The sequence below is a fragment of the Leucopleurus acutus genome, assembly GCF_964270905.1.
Source record: "Leucopleurus acutus genome assembly, chromosome: 1".
NCBI classification, from domain to species: Eukaryota; Metazoa; Chordata; class Mammalia; order Artiodactyla; family Delphinidae; genus Leucopleurus; species Leucopleurus acutus.
The window spans coordinates 355408-372510 of record NC_139142.1 but is presented as its reverse complement, the minus strand read 5'-3'; the positions used below and the strand labels follow the sequence as shown (position 1 = coordinate 372510).

Here is a 17103-nt window from a genome sequence, read left to right as displayed (position 1 = left end):
CACTGAAGCCTCCGCCGAGCCGGGAGAGCGGTGCTGGGCGCCGCAAAGCGGCTTCCCCTCGCCCGAGCCCCGCCGGGTGTCAGGAGCCAGGGGGTGGGGCGCCCCCTGAGGTCACCGCCGTGGTCCTCTCCTATCGGTGCGCCGCCGCCGCGCTGCTCGCGGTCCCAAAGGAGATGCTGCCTCCTGCACAAATCAGGTCTCGGCCCCACGCGGGGCAGGCGCGGCCTGGGACCCGAGCCTGCCCGGCCCTACTGCGCGACCCCCTTCCCCTGTGAGTGCCCCCATCCGTGCCGCTCCTACCGCCTCCACTCCTACCACCTCCACTCCGGCCGGAGGGGGCGCTGCTCCCCTCCCACGCCCCGGCCCCCCCCCCCCCCCCGCCTCACTGCCGGTGGAGGGGGGGGTCAGGAAGCCAGGGAACGAATGTTCCTCCGCGCAGACTGTGTGCCCAGTTCGGTGCTGGTGCGGGGCTCGCCAGGCCATACTTTCGAGGAACGCCCAGGATGGGTGTCGGGGCTTGGGCGGGGCGGGGCGAATAAAGGACGGTAGTGCACCCCCAAATAGACAAGGTGAGGGCCGCCCAAAGAGGCTCCGGCTGCTGTCCCGGTCGCCAGGCCCCCATATCCCACCCTCTGTCATCACCTTGTTGCCCTCTACTGGAGTAACCTCGCCTCGCCTCGCCCCCGCCGAGGCTCCTTGTCTCCAAACATCCCAGCCTCTCCGCCAGTCAGCGTCCCTTTCAGGGCTGGAGCTCGCCTTTGCCGTTAGGGATACCGCTTCGGTCCAAAGGGGTCTTCCCGCTCGACCTCCGTAGTAACTGGGCTTTCTTCATTCCCCTGGCTCCTCCGGCCCTGGGCTGGATGCTGGGGGTGCAACCCCTGCCTGGAGCTAGTCACTGCTACAATTTGGGGGGTGGCGTGGGGCTGGAAGCCTTCCTGGAGGAAGAGAGCTTTGAAGGAGGCCAGGCTCAGGGGCAAGGGCAATGGCAGAAGGAACTCAGGAGCACAGACACTGCCCCCGCTCACACTAGGATATGTAGGCGCAGCAGCAGCCTAAGGGGCCTAATGCCCTGGTGTCACAGCCCAGCCTGCGGGTCCAGGCCTCGGGCCTAAAGGAGTGGGCCTGGCTTTGCTCACTCCAAGCGCCCATCCCTACCTGAGCCCCTCTGTAGGCGGGGAGGGGGCAGGACACAAGCCAGGCACCGCCATGCACAGTGACCCCCACCAAATGAGGGAATGTGAGCTGTATTCAGAGCCTTCCAGTTGCTTTCTTCCTGAGGGTGGGCAGCGGTTACTGCTGTGGGGACAGGGGGTTCCCCGGGGAGAGGCTTCCTCCTCTGCTCTGGCCCAGAGACAGTACTGAGTACTGGAGGCTCTGTCCCAGGGGTCCAGGGCTCCAACCCTGCCCATGCCCGCTGTCCTACACCCACCGCTCTCCTGCACTCATCGAGTGGTGAGCAAGGCTGACACAGCCAGTGGGGGCTGGGGGGTGGGGTGGGCAGAGAACATAGACAGACAACGCAGAACAGCAAACTGTAAGGGTGAGGCACGCAGCAGCACATGGGGAAGAAGCCTGCTAAGACCCGGAGGGCAGGCCAGGGCCAGCCGGGTGAGGGGCTGGGAAGAGCACATGCAAAGGCCCTGGGGCTGAGAACACACGGCCAGGGCAGAGCAGGCGAGGGGCAGAGGGGGAGGCTGGAGGTGGTGGTGAGTGCCGGCTGTGCTGGGCCCGCCTGGCTGGAGTCTTCCTGCTAAGACTGACGGGAAGTCACAGAAAGCAGCTGAGCTGGGTTGGGCTGCACGTTTGTGATTTACGTTGTCACAAAGATCCCTGGCTTGGGGGGGAGGGGCAGCACAGGGCGAGGTCAGACAGGGAGGCCATAGGCGGCCACTGCCGTAGTGCAAACGAGAGGGGCCGGTGGCTGGCCTGGCCGTGGAGAGGTGGAGGAGGGGGGACTTCCAGCGCAAGTAAGAGGCGGAATCTGGAGAAGAGCCCCCCGCCGTGCGCCCCTCCCTCGTCCGAAGCTTCCTGCCCCTGGCCAGCTGTGGGAGGAGACGATGGCCTGGACTAGCTCACACGGCGGGTGGTGTGGCTGACGCTGGGCTTGCTGTGCGGCCGGTTCCAGAAGCTGCTGCGCTTCAGCTGAGGCTCTTCCCCTGCTCAGGGCCGTCTCCGGCACGAAGGCACCAGTGAGGGATGCTCACGCATCTCAAGGTTCCAGCTCCACCTGCCAGGGGACGCGGCCGCCCTGGAGCCCTTCCCACTGGCCAACCCTGCCTCAGGGATACAGGGAGCCCCCGCCCGCCCTGCGACCCTGGGGAGACAGTGGTCCGGCCCCATCTGCCTCCAGCCAGGCCCTTTGGGAATGGGACGGGCTCCCTGCCTCCCGGCCCAGGGAACAGAAACCCCCTCGCGTTCATGGTCCCCTTCCCCCTCCTGCCCCCTAGAAGCCACAGCCCAGACCTAAGGGACCCAGGAGAGGTTCAAGACACGAAGCTGGCCTCTTGAGGGAAGGCATTGGGGCTGCTGGCAGAGGGGATCCTCCCTCCTGGGGTCCCCTCCTACAGGGATTTCTGCACCCCTTGGGCCAGAGGGCTGGAGATCCAGAGGCAGCCAGGCCCCTGCCTCTTCCCTTGCTGGGCCAGGCTGCCCTGCCTCTTCCAGGAGGACCCCCAGCATTGTTCTGGGGCCCACTGGGCCACAACACCCCTCAGTCTCCCCACCCCACCTGCCCCCTAACCCAAGGGCTCCCTCTCCAAGCGCCTCACACCAGGCAAGTTCTGGGATGGGTCTCAACTTGTGCCGGACAAGGCACAGACGAGGTGGAGGCCTCTCCGCCTGGCCAGGGGGCTTCAGGACCAGGCCGGGGTGCAAGCTGCTGGGCGTTTGGACAGAGCCGGCTGGGCTCAGGAGTGAGCTGCACTTCCGCCCGTGTTCTGCGGTGCTAAATATAGCGGCCAGGGAGGGGAGTTTCCGGTTACAGCCCCCCCACCCCTGTGCCGGGAAATGGATGCCAGCTCCATTAGGTCCGGCGGCGGTGCCTGCTGACCCGCCCCGTCGGGCTGCCAAGCAGAGTGCGGGGCTGGACTGCACCCAAGTCCGCGGCCCTGCCCCCACCCCCCGCCCCGCCAGGCTGGAGCCCGGCATGCTCCCCAGGGCACAGACAGCCCCCAGCCCCAGCCAGTACCCACTAGGGGCCCCTCTGAGAGGGTGGGCAGCGCCTGCAGCCCAGCCCAGAAGGCCAGCGGAGCTCAGGTGAGTATCAGGCAGTCCGCAAGACACAGGCAGGGTGGGCCGTGCTGCCCTGGGAATTCTCCAGGTGTCCTGGGGCCCGGGGCGGCCCCCTAGGCCTCCTCTGGACGGGGCGGAGCTGGGCTGCTCAAGACCCCGGTGCAGCGCGACCCTGCCGGCCCCCTGGACGCACACCCGTGCCTGAGTGCCCCTCCCCAGCAGCGTGTCAGTGCCAGGCTGGGCTCCCAGGAGGCCCCACCTGGGTGGCCCCAGCTGGGTCACAGCCGGCATTTGCATACAGGTGACGCTGCTTGAGCGGGCCCCTTGGGCGCAGCTGTCCCAAGGCAGCCTCGAATGCCAGGCTCGGGGGCTGCTGGCACTGAGCCACTCCCGGTGGGGCTCAGCCACACACACTCTGAAGGCCAGCAGGAAGGAAAGTGCCCACCTGCCTGGGGGCACAGGAGGGCAGGGTGGCCGCGGCCCCGGGGAAGTACCCCCACCTGACAGCAGGGTCTCAGCGGAAGCCAGGGCAGCATGTCCTGTCTTGGCATCCTCTAGCATTCCAGCCCAGGGCCCAGTCCCAGGGGACGCTGGGCACAGGGCACAAAGTCAGGTTCACGGCAAAGCTCCCGGTCACTCCAGCTCCCCAGTCCCCACCTGCCTGCCGGGCAGCATCCCCTTGCCCGCTCCAGGGTCAGTGGACCATGACCCAGGCTGCCCCCATCCCATCCCCTAGGGCACTGCCCAAGGGGCTGACCAGAGGATTTGGGGGCCTCTGGGAAAAGGCCGGGCCAGGCCACCACCCTCAGAAGAGGTCAGGCCGGCCTTCCCTCCAAGAAGCCTGCCTGGCCCTCAGGCCGGGCCCTCATCCCCAACTGATGGCCCAGCCACGCCCACACATGCCCATGACCATGGTGACCAGCACACATTCTTCATGGCGGGCTCCAGCCCACCCGTTATGTACGGAGGTCTTACTCGGTGCCTGGCTGAGCAGACATCCAGCCCTCCTGCGGCCCCAAGTGCGTGCCGGCGTGCAAGGCAGGGGTCCTATGGGGCTTTCAGGCTACACCACACACAGGTTGGCAGGTGGAGTGAGACCTCATCACCAACACAGGGGACACAGGGCTACTGAGATCCCCAGTCACGGAGGGGACCCCTCACTGGCCCCAGAAGCAGGGAGCACGTGCCTTGTGGGTTTGTCCACATCCTCTCCTGACGTGGCTGGCGCAGCCACCGCTCCTAAGGCCACAGCTCCATCCATTGCCCAGTACTCAGTGGGCCCTGAGCGCTTGACATGGCTGAGCCCCTGTCCCCAACCTCTCCTACCCCCAGAAGTGGCACTGCACGGCACCATCCTCCCTGCCCCCCACTCAGCCTGGGGCACTACCCAGGGCCTGGCCTAGCCCTCTGCCAGCCGCCAACCCCCAGTTGCCCCCTGCACAACCTGCAGACAAGGCTTCTGCCCCAGTGGAGCTGAGGGGCTTTCATGGAGACCGCACCCCCCCGCCCCCCAGCCCACCATGGTCACAGCTCGGAGTCAGTAGACACAGGCTAGAACTACACCAGCCTTTATTAGGTTTGCGGAGCAGGTGTCCAGAACTGGGCTCGTCCAGACCGCCTGGAGTTTCACTGGGGACCCAGGCCAGGGGCCACATGGCTAAGGAACCACGAGATACCAAAGATGACGCCGAGGGTCTTGGGAACATCCGGGTCATCGGCGAAGGCCTGGGCGCCATCCAGGGGCAGGTGCACAACCTCAATGAGCTCGCCCTCCTCCGCCAGGCCCCCGCCTGGGCCACCCTGCTGGGCATCTGTCACCTCTGCGTAGAACATGGTCTGGCTGGAGCTGGTCAGTCCCACACCAGACCTACGGGTCGAGACAGCATCTGCTGAGGCATCCACACAGGCCCCGCTGGCCACCCCTGCCCCTTCCACAGCCCTCTCTTGTCCACTCCTTCCAGCCCCTGGTAGGCAGTGCTCCAGGATGCCCCCTGGCCCCCCAGATTCCCCCCTGTGGTGTACACACTCCATGTAATCTCCTCCCTTCAAGTGTGGGGGAAACCTAGGAACATGTTGGATGTGACCTCCCACCGTGATTAGGCTCCCATGTGATGAGGTTAGGTCAGGTGATGGAGGAGAAATTCTGCAGATGTCATTAAGGGCCCTCATCAGGTGACTTTAAGTTCATCAAAAAGGGAGGTGATCCTGGGTGGGCCTGACGTAGTCAGGCAAGCTCTTCATTGCCGGTTTTAGGGGTCAGAGGTGGAAAGAGTCAGAGAGACACCTGAAGACGAGGTAAGCCACCATGCTGTAAGAGGGCCACGTGCCAGGGCCTATGGGCTAGGAGCCGACCACGGGCCCCCGGCTGACAGCCAGCGGGAGACAGCGCCCTCAGTCACAGCCACGGGGAGCTGGGAAGACGAGCCTCAGCCCCAGATTAGACCTCGGCCTGGCCGACGCCTGACCGCAGCTTGGCGGTCAGGTTGCGAGGCCCTGTGCGGTGGGCCGAGTCCGCAGCAAGCCGACTGCCGACCCCCAGCAACCACGAGGCTGTGAATGGGCGTCGCTGAAAGCCGCTGAGTCTGGCGGGCGGTCCTGCGCACCGACACTCTGCTCACGCTGGGCCTCAGCCAGGCCTCTCCCCACACAGCGGGCCCGGGTCGCAGCCGGGGCTCGGGCCGGCTCAGCCTGGGTCTGCGAGCACTCCCATGTGGGCACCCGCAGGACGCCTGTTCTGGGCGGGGTGGGGCGCGGTCCCCAGGGCCAGGACCAGGGTTCACAGGCTGGAGAGGACTGTCAAGGAGTCCCCTCCCTCCCTAGGTGGTGGCCAGGAGGGGGCTTCTGGCCACCAGGAGGGGGACAGGCACCCAGGCAGAGGGCAGGGGCCCAGACCGGTGCTGGGGGAGGTAACGAGTGGGCAGCCATGGTGACAGCTGGCCATGAGGACGGGGTGACAGACAGGAGGGGAGGGCTGAGCGTGGTCTGCTGGGGGAGAGGGGAGGCAGAGGGTGTCTGGGGAGACGTCCAGGGGATCAGGGAGACCCCAGGCCACCCCAGGAGGTTAGCTGAGGCCAGCCGGGGCCTGCAGGGTGGACGCGGCCCTGAGGTGCGCCCTGCACATGGGGCAGGGAGCAGAGCTGGAGGAGCTTCCCTCCCACTCCCCAAGCCCCCCACCCCCAGGCGGGAGCCCCACCCAGACTGACCTCACCCAGCTGCTTCCTCCACCCTCCCGCCCCTTATCTCCCTCGGACCCTTCCTGACAGCCCATTTCCGCCGGCAGCTACAGCCTGCGCCTTTGATGGAAGCAGCGGTCTGTGGGGTTTCCAGTCCCAGTTTCCGCCGGCGTGTGACGGACACCGGCGCCGAGAAGAATGTGCCCGGCCAGGCCGGGCACTGCCTCTCCCTGCTCACTCAAACACGTCCTCAGCTGGGGGATCTCAGACGAGCACTGGGTCTTGTCACCTGGGACGGGCAGATGAGTGGCCTGGCTCCCCCCCGGGGCCACGGAAGGAAGCCGTGGGCCCCACCCCAGGGCAGCACAAGTTCCTGCTCATGCAGCCCGCCGTCGGGCTCCCAGGGAGAGCTGCCCTGGCCTCCACGCCAGCCCCATCCGGCCCTGCCTCCGCACAGCCAGCCACCCTCACCTCGAAAGTGCAGTCTGAGCAGGCCACTCGCTATCCAGAGCCCTCCTCGGCACCCAGCACCCTCAGGATCAGGCCGTAGCCCAGAGGCCAGGGCCACTTGTCCCCTTGCCCCTGAGCCTTTGCCATGCAGCGCCTCTGCCAGGACTCCCCCCAGACTCACCCGCTCGGGGGACCCCAACCCTCCAAGGCACCTCCACCTGCCTTCCTCCTGGCCTGCCCGCTGACTCACCCCCTACCCAAGGTCAGGCCCCTTGGATCCTCCCGACCCCCCGGACCGCCAGCCCAAAGGCTCAGAGGCTACGTGGCCACTGGCCAGCCACGCGGAGGATGCCCGCAGGTAACTGAGGCCCTCACACCAAGATGTCTGGCTCTTTGGTGTAGAAATCCCAGGCCTGAGTTCCCAGGCCGGGGGCGCCTGGACGAGGCCCTGGGTGTCGCCGAGGGGGCCCAGGCCCAACACTGAGCGAGGAGGGCGGCTCCGCCTCTGGGGAAGGCCGCCAGGGTCTCGGCATCGGGCGACACCGTGAGACTCTCCTGCTGCCCCCGGACTTCACCAAGGTCAGGGACCCACTGTGACATCCTCAGGCCAAGGCTGGGCTGCACCCCGACATCCTGTCCTGGGACAGGGGGAATGAGGGGCGGGCTTTGGCGGGGGCGGGCCGCACTTCGCCCCCCAGCCCCGGCCCAGGACTTGGCCTTTCCCTCGCCCCTGAGCCCTGTCAGAGCAGACCTGTGACTCACCCCCACCCCCAGCGCCCGGCGCTTAATCCCACAGGAAGTAGAGGCATCTGTCGGCAGCAGCTGCCACCCGGAGCAGAGCCGGGCGGCCCCGCTGCAGTGGAGGGCACGGGGCCAAGCAGGCTGCAGGACTAGCCCCGAGGGCCCCGGGTTCCAGCCCAGATCACGCCCTGAGGTGCGTTCCATCCAACCTTCCCCCAGCGTGGGAAGGTTGAAAAACAAGGAGCAATTGCCCTGCTTGCACACCCCTGGGAACTGGGTGCTCACTGCCTCCCAGGCAGCTCGTCCCATCCCCTGGGCTGCGCTGGCAACAGACGGCCCTTCCCCAGCGCCGCAGGCCCACGGGCCCAGCCCCACTCACTTGTACGTGGCGACCCGGCGCAGGCCGGAGGGGGCCAGGTGGTAGCCGCACTCCTCCCACACTTCCTTGCAGGCTACCTCCTCCAGCGAGAGCCCGGGCTGGTCCACGAGGCCGGCGCACAGCTCGTATGTCACCCCTGCCGAGCCAGGCAGTGCCGGCTGCAGCTCCCAGGGCCCGTCCTGGTCCGCGGCGGCCAGGGACCCCGGGAAGAGGCGCTCCACCTCGCCAGCATACACAGCTGGTTGGGGGAAGGCAGACCTCAGTCACCGCCCTGTGGTGGCCAGCTCCACGTGACCCGCTCTGGCCAGACCCCCTTGCCGGGCCTCAGTCTCCTCTAGAGCCCTCCCCCCACGTCTGCACTCTGGCCCTAGGGCACCAGGGGCCTGAGCGTGAGCCTGCAGGCCTCCCCCCCACCACACCCCACTTGGGCCGTCTCACCTGGCCTGAACTGCTTCACCAACACCAGGCTCCTTCGAGAAGCGTTGAACATGAGAATGGTCACACTGCAGGGGGAGGGACCCAGCTCAGCACAGAAGCAGCCCCCTCACCTCACCCCCTGGGGGCCCAGCCCACCTCCTCTCCTCCACAACCCAGGAAGGTGGTGTCCCTTGCTCAGGTGGGCAGACTGAGGCCCAGGACAGGTCACAGCTTGCCAGGGTCACACAGTCAGGCTAGGACCCAGGCCTCCTGTATTCCAGCTGGCAGGACGGGGGCCGGGGGGTGGGAAGGACATGCTGGGCAGCTGGGCAGGCCGGGGGTGGCAGCAGCTGAGGACGTGTGGCTGACGGGACACGTGGCCCCTGCTGGCCGGCTGCCGCCAGCCACACTCCTGAAGCCGCGCTGCCATCCAGCCCATACTTCCGGCCCTCGGGGCAAGGGCGCCTGGGCAGCGTCTCTCAGGCCCAAGAGGTGGTCCAGGTGGCCTAGCTGGGACCCGGCTCGGGCTCCAGGCCTCGGGTGGCCCCTCAGTGAGACGACAGGGAAAGTGGGGACTTCAGACACGCAGAGGCGGCTGGGGCTCTGTGCCCCTGGGCCCGGTGTCCCTGCAGACATCACCCTGGGGCTTCCCCGGCGGCCAGCCAGCCTGGGCCCTCACCTGTCATGGGTCTTCATGAAGTCCCACGACTTCTGGGTACCATTCTGCAAGAGGCAGGGCAGTGGTCAGGGAGGGCTGAAGGGCTGGCAGCGCGGGTGGAGGTGCTCCAGGGAGCGAGAAGGCCACACAGACCCACCGTACCCGGCCAGTCATGGCCCCGGGCCCCTCGGGAGCGACGAGCTGCAGCGGGTGGGGCAGGGCGTAGCCGCCAGGGTGGCCAGGGAAGTCCAGGACAGCCTGATGCTCTCAAGGGGTGAGGCGGAAAACCGGGCCAAAGGGTGGGAAGGCGTCCCAGGCACAGCATGAGCCAGCACCCAGCACAGGTGAGCACGAGAAGCTGCAGAGAGACGACGCTGCCACCAAGTGCAGGAAGGGCCACGGGGGTGTGGGGAGAGGCGGGCGTGACATGTCCTCACAGTCAGGGCGAGGGACAGGAGGGGTCCCAAGCGGGTAGAGCAGAGATCAGGTTTTCGTTGCTGAAGCTCCCTTGGGCCACTGGACAAAGGGCGACAGGAGGGCAGGAGGGGCAGGCGGGCCTCCGGAGAGCGCAGCAGCCCCGGGAGCAGCTGGGGAAGGGTGTGCCCGCGCTGGGCAGAATCTCAGCCCGCAGGACGTGACGATTCAATGATGATGACTGGGCAGTGGATGACCCTCTCCCCGGCCCGGTTTCTGTCTCGGGCTGTCTGTCCTGTGTCCTGTGGTCCTGCTGTTCCGTCACTTCCTTCCACCCCCTGCTCCCCGACCCTGGACGCCCCGTCCCAGCAGCTCCCAGGGCTCTGCGCAGCATCCAGTGAACAAAAGGCAGTGCGGGGCCGGGGCCTGGGCCAGCACCACCGGGGGCGGCCAGAGCCCATGCTTACGGGGCTCCAGCCGGCAGGGGGCACGAGGGGCCAGAGCCCTGCCAGCGGGACACCACTAGGTGAGGTAGGCTCCCGTCCTCCGGGCTGTTCCGCCTGGCCCTGACCCCTCCCCAAGGGGTCTCTGAGGATGGGGCTGGCCCTGGGGCCCTAGAGCCCAGCCCTGTGGACGCCCACCACCGGCTTGCTCAGCCACTGGGTCAGCCCTGCGCCCTGGCGAGCTGCTGGCCCCACACTTGAGGCCCCGTCCGAGCCATGAAACACACATGGATCTGAGCACCAGAGACACCGAAAGGGCAACCGGGGCTGCAAAAGAGGAAGGACACTAAGGAACAGCCTGTGTGAGGACTTCCTGGAGGAGGTGACACTGCACCAGGCCCCACAGAAAAGAAAGGGTATTCATTCCCAGCAGTGGGCCCTGACAGGCAGAGGCCCTCATGCTGGTCTGAGGGGAGCTGGGGACATTGGTCTGAGCTGGGCCTGAAGGCGGAGGTGCTCTGGACGGGCAGGAGCCCCGGTTTCCAAGCAGGAGGGAGAGCCGATGGCCTGCCCTGTGCAGGTCGGGCTGCCCGGGAGGCTGTTGTGAGACACCACCCCCAAGAGACAAGCCTGGGCCTGCCTGCAATCTGGCCACCCCAGGGCCAGCCACCCCCCAGGACGAGCTCCGGGGAAGGCCTGCCCCCCAGTCTGCCACATGCCAGCTGTGCCCCTGCCTCCCTCAGGGTGAGTGTCATCTCGTGCTGGTTTCAGGTACCCTCTTGGATCAAGATCAAAACATCTGTCAGACCCTCAGGTCCAGCCAAGGCAGGGTGCAGGGGAAGGTCCAGAGGGGCCCACTGAGGCCCAGCCAGCCCCTCCCAGAGGGTCAGGACCCAGGCCTGGCTCATCTTCCAGGGCCCTGGGAGGGAGGTACAGGACTGGAGTTTAAACACAGCCCCTCCCCCTCAGAGCCACGCGGGTGCCCTGCCTCTGGCTGGTCTGTCTGTCCATCCACCAGGTCTCCCCTGGCCATGGGTGGCTACTGACCAAAGGCTGCAGATGCCCCGCAGTGACGTTCACCACCCAGCCCAGTGTCCCATGGCCCCTGGGAAACACCACCCCGGCCCCCAGCCTGTGTCCATCGCAGCCTACCGCCCGCACGGGCTCAGCTTTGGTTACCAGCACCCATCCACACTCCAGAGGAAGTGGGGGAGGGTGCCACAGCCATAGGCCACAGCGGTTACGTGCCTGGATCACCCTGTGCCCACCTGCTGGCCCCAGAGCCCCAGCCCCTGGAGGCTGTGCAGCCACAATTAGGCATCCCTGCCCCAGGCCAACACCAGGGAAAGGCCAGCAACCTCCGTGTCCCTGCACTCTGCCCTCAACCAACCCTGGCTTCTGCCCCAGCCGGTGCTGCCAACTTGGGTCCATCCTGGGGATAGGAATTCCCTGTCCCCTAGAGCCAACGGGACAGCAGCGACAAGGGAGAGGCGACACTGGAGTGCAGCCTCTGTCAGGCTGGGCGTCAAGAGGGCTTCACAGGTTAGTGAGAGTAATGGGCCTGGGGAGGAGGCGGGGGTCACAGGATGCTGCAGGCCAGGGACAGCCCGGCAGAGGGGCACCAAAGACCTGCACCACCTGTCCTAACTGAGGGGGCAGGGAGGGGCTGCACCAGACTCGGAGGAGTGCAGTCCTCACCTGGATGGCGTGGAGGAACTCGGTGGAGCGGCAAGCAAAAGGTGGGGGCCCGAACTGGACAAACAAGTGTTTCCTGTGAGCCTACTACTTGCACAGCGCCACGGGAGGCGGTGTGGTCCTGCACTCCCTTCCCGGGCCGGCAGGAGGAGGTGACGCCCCGGCAGGCAGCCCACCTGGAGAGGCTCCCCAGGGCTCACCAGCTCCATCGCCGGCCTCCTCTGCCTAGAAAGGAGACCACCACCAGGAAGCTTTCCCTGATCCCCGGGGCGCGCAACATGTCCCACCGCAAAAAAGGGCCGGGGCCCAGCAAAGCCTCCTTGGAGGAATGAGTGGTCCCCCGAGGTGTCCCTGCCCAGAGCCGGACGCTCAACGGCTCTGCGAACGCGGACTCACGGGCAGAGCGCTCGGCGAAGAGGCGGGGTCCGCGGGGCGGGGTCACGAGGCCATGGGCGGGGCCATGGGCGCGTGGGCGGGGTCCGGGGCCGGCGTCAGGCCGCGGAAGGCGCGGAAGACGCGGAAGACGCGGAAGGCGGACTCACCTGGCGGTAGTGCAGCGTGAGCGGCAGCAGGTAGGGCGAGGCTGCGCAGCGGCCCACGGCCGCCCCCTCGATGCGCTCCATGGCGGCGCGCGGGGTAGCGCGGGCCCGGGGCGGACGCGGGCAGGGTCCGCTCAGGACTCGAGCGGGCGGGCGTGTGACCGGGCTCTGGGCATGCCCGGTGCGCGCGGGGCGGGGCGGCGCCGAGCAGGGAGGGCGGGCCCAGCGCGCAGGTAGCAGCTGCCCCGGTCCCCGTGCACGTGGGGGGCTCGTGACCGCGGGGCACTCCCGGAGTCGCGCAGGGTGTGAGCAGGGAGGGGGGCTCGCCAGGTGGGCCCCGCAACAGGGAGGGGGTCAGCCGAGCGTGCGGCGGGGCGGGGCGGGCGCAACTGGAGGGGACGGGCTGAGAGGTGACCGCCGGTGCTGGAGTCGGGGGGTGACTTGGGCGTCCTGGTTGGGGGGAGGGAGACGCAGCGCAGCTCTGGGGGAAGCGGGGATGAGCCGAGCGGACGCCTCCCCCACTGGGGCTGACCATACCCGGAGACTGGGTCGTCCGGGGATGGGGCGGGCCTCCAGGGAAGGAGCGACTAGGCCCTGAAGAGAGAAGCTGGCGGTCCCAGCTGCCTCGCCGCCGAGCCCCGGGAGGAGGAAGGCAGAGGTGGATTCGGGGCTGCGCACGGGGTCCTGCGTGCGCCGTGGTGGGGAGAGAGTGTCTACACCTCTAGGGGCCCCTGGGTGGAGGGAGAGAAGGCTCTCAGAGAGGGCAAGGTGAGAGGAGCCTGAGTGGGGAAGGGAGAGGGACCAGGGTCTAGGCAGAGCCAGGCCCTCCCCGCGGGGCTCCGGCGGGCTGGCGGGGAGCTGGCCTGGGCCAGACTGTCCCCCTGCCCCGCCTGCCCCACTGGGAGGAGCTGCCACTCGCTGTCTCTGGGGCCGCCCCTCTTCCACCTCGGCAGGAACTAAGTGCTCTTCCCTCCCCCAAAAAGCCCCTCCCTGCTGAGGAAGGGCCCCCTCCTTGCTTGGATGTGGATCCCAAGGACCTGCTTCAAATGCGGCCACTGCCTCCCCAGGGACAGGCACAAATGGTGGGCTGGGGCAGCTGAGCCCTGATCTGCACCTGCTCTCTGAACTGTGGCCCCAGGGGGGACAGCCCAGGTGGGCTTGAAATGGACTCCCATGTCCCCGTTATCCATTGCTGTGTAACAAAGCACCCCCAAAATTCGTGGCTTAAAGCCCCCCTTTGTTCCTCTCTGTCTTGGTCTGTGGATGGCCCTGTCTCAGCTGAGCGGCTCCCCCTGGGGGCTTCTCTGCAGTGTGGTCAGGTCGCAGCTGGGGTGGGATCTGAGGAATGCATGTCCAGGATGTCTGCTGCCCTCGTTGGGTGGCCGGCTGGCCCTCTCCCCGAGCGTGGCCTCTCCGTGTGGCCGGCTGGGGCTTCCTGGGAGCATGGCGGTCTCAGAGTAGTGGGACTATTCCATGGCAGCTGCCCAGCCCACAGTCACGGGGCCAAGCTTCTCACGACCCATCCCGGGACGTCTGACAGCACTGCGTCCTATGGGCCAGAAAGTAAGTCCTGGCCACCCCAGATTCCGGTGGGGGGGGTACTTCCCAAGGGTAGGCGACCTGGGACACATGGTTTATAAGGGCCATCGTAAGAGACTAGCCATCACCCCCGTAACTCTGTAGGGCAGTGCACTTCCCAGCCTTGGCCTGGCCACATAGTGTCCTGGAGGCCAGAGTGAGCACCCACCAGAGAGCCCATCCTGGAAGCTGGCCCCATCCTGCCCAACAGCCAGGCGGGCCTCTTCCTCCACACGCGGGACCCAGGGTGTGCTCCCTCCCTCAAGCACAGGCCATTTCCTCCTGTGTTTGTGTGAAAATGGGAACCAGCCACAGAGCCTGCACAGCAGCGGCCCAGACCAAGGAGGAGCCTTGCTCCCAGCCCCTCCGCCCACTGGCTGGGCTGGCCCCGGGAAGCTGCAGCTCAGATGCAGGGAAGAACCAGCAGCTCCACAGAGCATCGTTTTGCCCACATTTGGGGGGAAGTAGCATTTGACGTTGTTGCAGGCTGAGACAGCTGGCAGCGTAGACTGCAGAACGTGTGTGCCTTCAGAATGTCAGCAAGGTGCCACCCCTGCAGGAAGCAGCCTGGCAGTTCCTCAGGCAGTTAAACATAGAGTTACTGGGTGACCCAGCAATTCTGCTCCCGGGTGTCTATCCAAGGCTTCAAAACGGACTCACAGATACTGGCAGTATTCACAATAGCAAAAGGTCAGAGCAAGCCGTGTCCACCAACTGATGACCAGATAAACAGTGTGGTCTAGCCACACAGGAGGATGTGACTCAGCCATAAAGAGGAATGAAGGTTTTCGTTGCAGCACTATTTAAAATAGCCAAGACATGGAAGCACCTCAGTGTCCATCGACAGAAGAGTGGGTAAAGAAGGTTGGTACCTATATACGGTGAAACATTACTCAGCCATAAAAAAGAAGGAAATAATGCCATTTGCAGCAACATGAATAGACCTAGAGATTACCATACTGAGTGAAGTAAGTTAGAAAGAGAAAGACAAATACCATATGATAGCGCTTATGTGTGGAATCTGAAAAATGGTACAGGGACTTCCCTCGTGGCTCAGTGGTTGGGAATCTGCCTGCCAATGCAGGGGACATGGGTTCGAGCCCTGGTCCGGGAAGATCCCACATGCGACGGAGCAACTAAGCCCGTGAGCCACAACTACTGAGCCTGCGCTTGAGAGCCCACGAGCCACAGCTACTGAGCCCGCGAGCCACAACTCCTGAAGCCCACATGCCTAGAGCCCGTGCTCCACAACAAGAGAAGCCACCGCAATGAGAAGCCCACGCACTGCAACGAAGAGCAGCCCCTGCTCGCCGCAACTAGAGAAAAGCCCGCGCGTGCAGCAATGAGAACCCAACGCAGGCAAAAAAACCCACAGAGTTACAAATGAACTTATTTACAAAACAAATAGAATCGCAGATGTAGAAAACAAACTTATGGTTACCAGGGGGATGGGGCGGAGGGATAAATTGGAAGATTGGGATGGACATATACACACTACTATTTATAAAATAGGTAACTAATAAGGACCTACTGTAGAGCACAGGGAACTGTACTCAATACTCTGTGATGACCTATATGGGAAAGAATCTAACAGAGTGGATATATGTATGTGTGTAACTGAATCACTTTGCTGTACACCTGAAAGTAACACAACACTGTAAATCAAGTATGCTTCAATAAAAATTGTTTTAAAAAAGGAATGAAATTCTGACACGTGCTGCCACACTGAGGAGCCTTGAAGACGTCATGCTGAGTGAAAGAAGGCAGACGAAAGGTCCCATGTTCTATGATCCATTTATATGAAACGTCCAGAGTAGGTAAATCCACAGGGACAGAAAGATAGGGGGTTGCCAGGAGCTGGGGGAGGGGACAACAGGGAGTGAGTGACTTAATGGGGCAGAGTTTCCTTTCCGGTGATGAGAATGTTCTGGAACTAGGGAGACTGGTGGTTACGCACACTGTGAATGTGCTAGGTGCTACCGACGTGTACAAGGTGAGACGCTTAAGGTGATGTGAATTTCAGTTCACTTTTTTTAAAGAAGGAAAAGTACATCAGTGAGACTGTTCCGGAGCATTCCACGCTGGCCGTGGACACCAGCCCCGTCAGCTGCAGTCCCGGGGCCCTTTGTGGTAGGTCGGGACCAGGCCCCTGCAGCCTAGCCATGGGCCTGGGGACAGGGCGCACGGTGGGGGTCTGGAGTGAGGCCTGGCGGGGCGTTCCTCAGAGGCAGAGGGAGTTCAGCCGTGTGTCTGGAGGGCTCGCTGGGGGCGGGCAGCGTGGAACTGGGGCTCGGAGGGCGTTAGGACAAGAACACGGCACGGTCGAGGGGGGCCGGGCTGCGGGGCGGCCCGCTGATGAGGCGCTGTTCGCAGAGACCCGAGGATCCAGGAGGACGGGAAGGACAGGATGGAAGAGGGTGCCACAGCCCACGGAGCAGCCAGCGGGCCTCTAACAGCTGGAAGCGGCCGCACGCCTCGGCTCCGGGCCCCTCCTCCACCTTCCCGGCCAGCGACCAGCAGTCCTGTTCTCTCTAGGGCTCTGCCTCCTGCTGTCACATCTCTACTCTGACCCCCCTGCCGTCCCCCACAAGGACCCCGTGACGACACCGGCCTCCCATGACCCTGGATCCCCCTACCTCAGGGTCCTTCACTTAACTGCGTCTTTGCCGTGTAAGGTTCCCCATTCGAGGGTTCTGGGAGTACGGTGTGGACGCGAGAGCCAGGGCGGGGTCCCGGGTGGGATTCAGTCTGCTGGGCCCTGGCAGGACTGGGGGAAACTCCTGCTGGCCGCCGCCTCCCCTTCCTCTGTAAGAGGCAGGGACGAGGTCATCTACCAAGAGTGGGGCGGGTGGAGAGGGTGGCTGCATGTGGACCCCATGGGGTCGGGGGCCTGGAGTCCCGGTCGCCTGGTGAGTGGGGCTTCCTACCGGCACAAGGCTGGAGGAGGCCCTCGGACGGCGCCAGTAGCCTGGGCAAGTGGACAGGTGGACATCGGCTTCCTCCAGGGCTCAGCCTTTGCCCAGAGGGGGTGACGGGGAGCCCGTGGGTCCAGAGAGGTGAGGATACTGGTCAGGGAGTTCCTGATGTGAGAGACCCCAGGGATGGAGGGTGGTGAGGACCGGAGGGGCTGGCGGGCAGCGGGAAGCGGGGGAGTCGGGCTGGGCATCCAAAACAGGCACAGAACGCAAGCCTGGACGCAGGCTGAGCCACAGGGCAGTCGGGGAGGGTCAAGGTCAGGGGCGTGGGCGTGGGAGCCTGCTGGCTGGCGGCAGAAGTGGGTGCAGAGGAAGCCTGAGGACGGGGCCCGAGTGAGGGGTTGGGCGGGGCTCCAGGGGTGACACTGGTGAGCTACAGGGGTGTAGCAGACACCAGGTCCAGAGGAATA

The 17103-nt window shown here is 65.4% G+C and overlaps 1 protein-coding gene across 1 annotated transcript; it reads right to left on the bottom strand.

Annotated features, from left to right (window-relative positions):
• Positions 1-4857: 4857 nt before the first annotated feature.
• Positions 4858-12224, bottom strand: NUDT14 (nudix hydrolase 14; the record flags this gene model as incomplete). The annotated part of the gene is made up of 5 exons (XM_082843413.1): positions 4858-5098; positions 7975-8212; positions 8413-8477; positions 9071-9114; positions 12144-12224. The coding sequence occupies 5 exons, from the start codon at positions 12222-12224 to the stop codon at positions 4858-4860; spliced, it is 669 nt and encodes a 222-aa protein (XP_082699539.1).
• Between the last annotated feature and the right edge of the window lie 4879 nt (positions 12225-17103).